The following is a 4,952-nucleotide window of genomic DNA, read 5'->3' as shown; positions in this document are numbered from 1 at the left end:
TTCATTCATGGAAATTTCAATAGCTTTATTTTTGATTCTGAAGATGTGTAGAACAGTATTTGCTACTACAGTAAATATTCACAGTAAATTTATTTCAATCTTGACATCTCTTTTGCTATAAATATTCTATTTGAGCACAGTTTTTATTATGAATTAAGGTTAATGTTTCCTTCCTATTTTATCCAAAGTAATTTCTTCTATCAGAGTACAATATATTCCAGAAATAGATTTTATCATTGTATAAAAATGATTTTATCACAGTTTTTATTTTAAAATATTCAAGTTGTAAACTTCAAGAATCTCAATTTTATAAAAACTACCTTTCATTCCAGGCGACATCAGTGAGGAGACATAGAAATGAACAATGCAACATTGTGGAGAGATTTCACCCTGACAGGACTCCAACATCAACCAGAGTGGCAGATCCCGCTGTTCCTGGTGTTCCTAGCAATATACCTCACCACGATGGTGGGGAATCTTGGTCTCATTACTCTCATCATGAATGACCCTCACCTTCACATACCCATGTATTATTTCCTTGGGAATTTAGCTTTTGTAGATGTTTGGCTGTCATCCACTGTGACACTAAAGATGCTGGCTAACATAGTAGAGAAACATAGTGTGATATCTTTCAATGAGTGCATGATACAGTTTTTCTCCTTTGTAGTCAGTGCAACAACAGAATGTTTTATCCTGGCAGCAATGGCTTATGATCGCTATGCTGCCATATGCAAACCTTTGCTTTACCCACTGATTATGACCACTAGACGTTGCATATATCTACTAGTGTTATCATTTGTAGGTGGCTTTCTTCATGCCATAATTCATGAAAGTTTTCTATTCAGATTAACCTTCTGTAAATCCCACATCATACATCACTTTTATTGTGATGTCATACCACTGACGAAGATTTCCTGTACTGATCCTGCTATTAATTATCTAATGCTTTTCATTTTCTCTGGTTCAATACAAGTTTTCAGCATTGTTACTATTCTTATCTCTTATACACTTGTTCTCCTTACTATTTTAAAAAAGAAGTCTGAAAAGGGGGCAAGCAAAGCTTTTTCCACCTGTGGAGCCCATCTTCTTTCTGTGTCTTTATACTATGGCCCTCTACTCTTCATGTATGTGCACCCAGCGTCTTCACAAGCAGGTGACCAAGATATGATCTTCTCTCTGTTTTACACAGTCATAATCCCTGTGCTAAATCCACTAATATATAGCCTGAGAAATAAGCAAGTCATAGGTTCATTGAGAAAGATGTTAAGAAATAAATCTTAGGCCTCATATTAGCATCTACTTTCATAATTAAAACACATTTGGAAGAAAATTTGAGTATGTTCAGTAGAGTTAAAAGATGATTGCAGATATAGTTGTATAATGCTGATGAATTCAGTATATTTGTACTCTATTAACTTGTTAAAATAGTTGCATCATGTATATCTAAATAATTTTGTATATGATGCATGCCATGGGACTAAATCTAAGGTAGATATAAGTGAAATCATGTTACTGATTGTGTTCTTCCATTACAAATATTCCGAGCATTAGAGAGAAGTTTTTGTTTTCAAGTGGAATTGAGTGCTATAATGGTATAAAGATTATAATTCAATGTCACTTTGGAGTCATGTCAGTTTCATGTCATTGTGGTTAATTTTTTTCTTTTTGAATGAGAAGAAAATTCAGGAATACTGCCAGCCCTCAAAAATATCTTGTTTTCACTTTTTTTTTTTTTGGAAATGGAGAGATTCACTTCTTGGGGTAAACTAATCCATATATTACACAGAAATATGTGCAAAGCCTTGAACAAAAATTTAAAAATGAAAAGATATTCAGAACTGTGAAGAGGAGGAAACACTTTGAAGATATTCTTATACCAAAGTTTTTTCAGTAATTAAGAGAGTTGTGTTATGTCTCTTTGCCTCAGATGCCATTTTACATGTTCTACAGATGCATGTATGAGTGGACATAGTTAGAAGAGTGGTAGAATAGAAGAAAATATTTTTATTATTCCTTTAAAATGTAGAAAGAAGGTCATTATCATATAAAATATTTTGATTGGTCACATAAGGGACTTTACATAGGTATTAGCAAAGTTCATGTGGTTGTAAAATTGTGTGATACAGAGTCCACAATGGTTGCTCTGGAAAGAAAAATCCCTAACTGTTATATTTCTATGCTGTATATGTTGTTAAATGTAGTGTGATAAATCTTCAGGTATTTGCCATTTATATCTCAACTATGGAATTTCACACATTTTCCTAGTGATAGCAAGAAGTTCCTCATCGTAAAAAGTACTCATTTTTCTCTGCTCAAAATTATAAACACTTTGTTCTTTCACCCTATTGAAAGTCTGCCTTCCCATACTTTGTTGTGAATTGATTCATCATTTGTACAAAACAGAATAAATCACTTCCCTCTTCAATAGCTTCTTGTAGAATGTTATTGCTATTACGCTGAGTGTGCAGGGTTAATGATTTCAGATTAACTGCCCTTATATTGGCTTAGATCAGCATAATTTATTTGTACAAATTTATGTCCAAATCGCATAATACACATGTAGATGTGTATGTGTATGTACAGATACACACACACACACACACACACACACACACACACACACAGTATGCTTTTTTGGTTATGGTAGAATTATTTTTGTCTCTTAACAATGAAGTCTTATCTGCTTATAAATATAAAAGTAAATTTAAAAATAAATGTCTTAACATGTAATTAGGGGGAAAGGAGTGAGTTAAGCAAAAGTTCAAATGATCCTAAAGTGGAGGTTACAAACAAAAAGGAGTTTCTTTGCTACCACAATAATAAACTATAATGGTGTACTATCCAGGTTTGGGCTGAGTAAGAAAACTTTGACTGTGGATTTCTTTCCTCCTCAGACTCTGTATGTGTGTTATGCAATCAATTTACACATGCTGTTTACCATTTTTCATTGACACTTGATCTTAGCCAAAATGCCAAAGATTGATGCCATTTATTTTCAAGAATGGAATTCCACATATTTGAATAATAATTCCACTGATTTTCACATCTTAAAATTAATTAATTTGTTTATAGAATTCTGGATATTTTATCTAACATCTTACTCAGAAGTTCATCTGTTTTCCCAACTTTCTATTAGGTGTTGGAATTTAATAGATGTTATACACATTTGTGTCCCAATTGAATAAATTTTGGATTGTCATTGCTTCTACATTACATAGTTTTGTAGTGTGAGTAGTTCATAGAGAATAGAGTTCTCATACCTTCTAGCTAGTCTTTCTTAGAGGGAGTTAAAACAAAATCTAATAGAGAATATCCCTGGGATGAAATACATGGACTGGGGTAAAGATATAAAAAAAAGATAAGGACACAAAGTTGTTTTGGGACTTACAGTGAAGGACTAGATAAACAGGTGACAGGTAAGAAACAGAAAGACAGACAAGTACAAAAAAGATAATCCACCTCTTTGTCTAACAGAATATCAGCAAAGAAAACCCAGGGGTGGGAGGTGTGGAGAGAGTAAGTTTGTCAGTATATCTTCACACTCATATCATACAAATATGTATTAACTCTAGGGTCACTATATTACCTAGTCTAGAATTACAATATTCATCATACAATTATAGAGCACAATAGATCTCCATACACAACCTTACTCTAAGCTAACTATGAATAAGTTTTTAATCAGCTGCCTGACCCAAATATAACTCCTTAAAGTCAGTTAAAGATAAATAAACAAGCAGACACAGGAAGAAGAAAAATAAAATTAGGCAGAGGTGCCCAGATGTCAGTCTTGTTATGGATAGTTTTGGATGTGGGAGGGTCTCCACCCAAAAAAAGCATCCAGGAATGAAGGGGTGATGATTCCTTCATTTCTTTGCTGCCCCATCCTGATTCTTTCTTATCAGGTTAATTGCCTACTTTCTCCTGAATTTTACATCTTTACAAATAAAGTATCTTCATTCATAAAAGTATGTCCCTCTAACTTTTTATATATTTTAACATCTAATGGGTTTTTCAGACAACACAGCTGGGGTGCTCATTCCTGTGATTCAACACATTTGTGGTGTAAATATCTAGATCTACATAAATTGATATGAACTTCAGTATGTCCAGATTATATAATTTATACATGTATGTTCATATGTACATCCAAATACATACATATGCATATATACATACACATACTGACATTATTTGTGGCTTGTAATATCTACTGATATCTTTTTTTGGTGGATGGTGAAGTTTATGGCAGAATTTGCTGTATTTCAGGCTAGCTTCAAAATCACTGTGATCCTCCTGCCTCAGCCTGCTGATTGATGAGGTAAAGGCATGCTCCATCATGAAATTTTAATTGTTAAAATGTGAAGCATCTATAATGATTTGGGGTTTAAGATTTTAATGTAATGGTTGGGGATAGCATGGACTTCGCATTCATGCCCACATTCACAGTTTCCAGTAGAATAGCTTTCTTTTTCTGTTGGGAACTCTCTAGAGAATTACTGTTGGAGAAATTTCCAACCTTTATTGCTTCTGCTCTCAGATAAAGCACACAGTTAGTCAAATGGTTGGCTGCTGTGTTTAGTGCAACTGATATAAACAACATTTTACTGAGTGTTATGAGAGAAATTTCTAAAATGAATTAGTGTACAAAATGTACCAGTTTTCTTATTGTGAATCTTTCATCAATGTTGTATCAATTTGTTTCAATTTTGTTCGATTTTGTAGTCAAATACTTTTAAAGGATCTCCACAATCTTTTTTCATAGGTAGGTAACAGCAAATACATGTATCTTTAAATTCTTTATAGAAAATTTAAAATAGTAATTGAAGTGTATGAGTTTAGACTGCACATAGAAATATAAAACTAACAAGATGAAAGATGAAAATGGCATGAATTATCCTTGTATTTACTTTTCAACTAAAGTATGCATACACTGTGTGTGACTAATTTGT

At 33.0% G+C, this 4,952-nt stretch overlaps 1 protein-coding gene across 1 annotated transcript; it reads left to right on the top strand.

The window, feature by feature from the left end:
- The first annotated feature begins 354 nt into the window (after positions 1-354).
- Positions 355-1,281, top strand: LOC101561421 (olfactory receptor 183-like). The gene has a single exon (XM_012515876.2). It carries the CDS (start codon positions 358-360, stop codon positions 1,279-1,281), a length of 924 nt encoding a protein of 307 aa, XP_012371330.1. The 5' UTR covers positions 355-357.
- The last annotated feature ends 3,671 nt before the right edge of the window (positions 1,282-4,952 follow it).

The sequence above is a fragment of the Octodon degus genome, unplaced genomic scaffold (assembly GCF_000260255.1).
Source record: "Octodon degus isolate 3935 unplaced genomic scaffold, OctDeg1.0 scaffold00081, whole genome shotgun sequence".
NCBI lineage: Eukaryota > Metazoa > Chordata > Mammalia > Rodentia > Octodontidae > Octodon > Octodon degus.
Note: the sequence above shows the minus strand (reverse complement) of the source record. Positions and strands in the feature narration are given on the sequence as shown.

Coding starts and splice junctions, on each gene's coding strand:
- LOC101561421 (XM_012515876.2), top strand. CDS start 358: ATGAACAATGCAACATTGTGGAGAGATTTCACCCTGACAGGACTCCAA.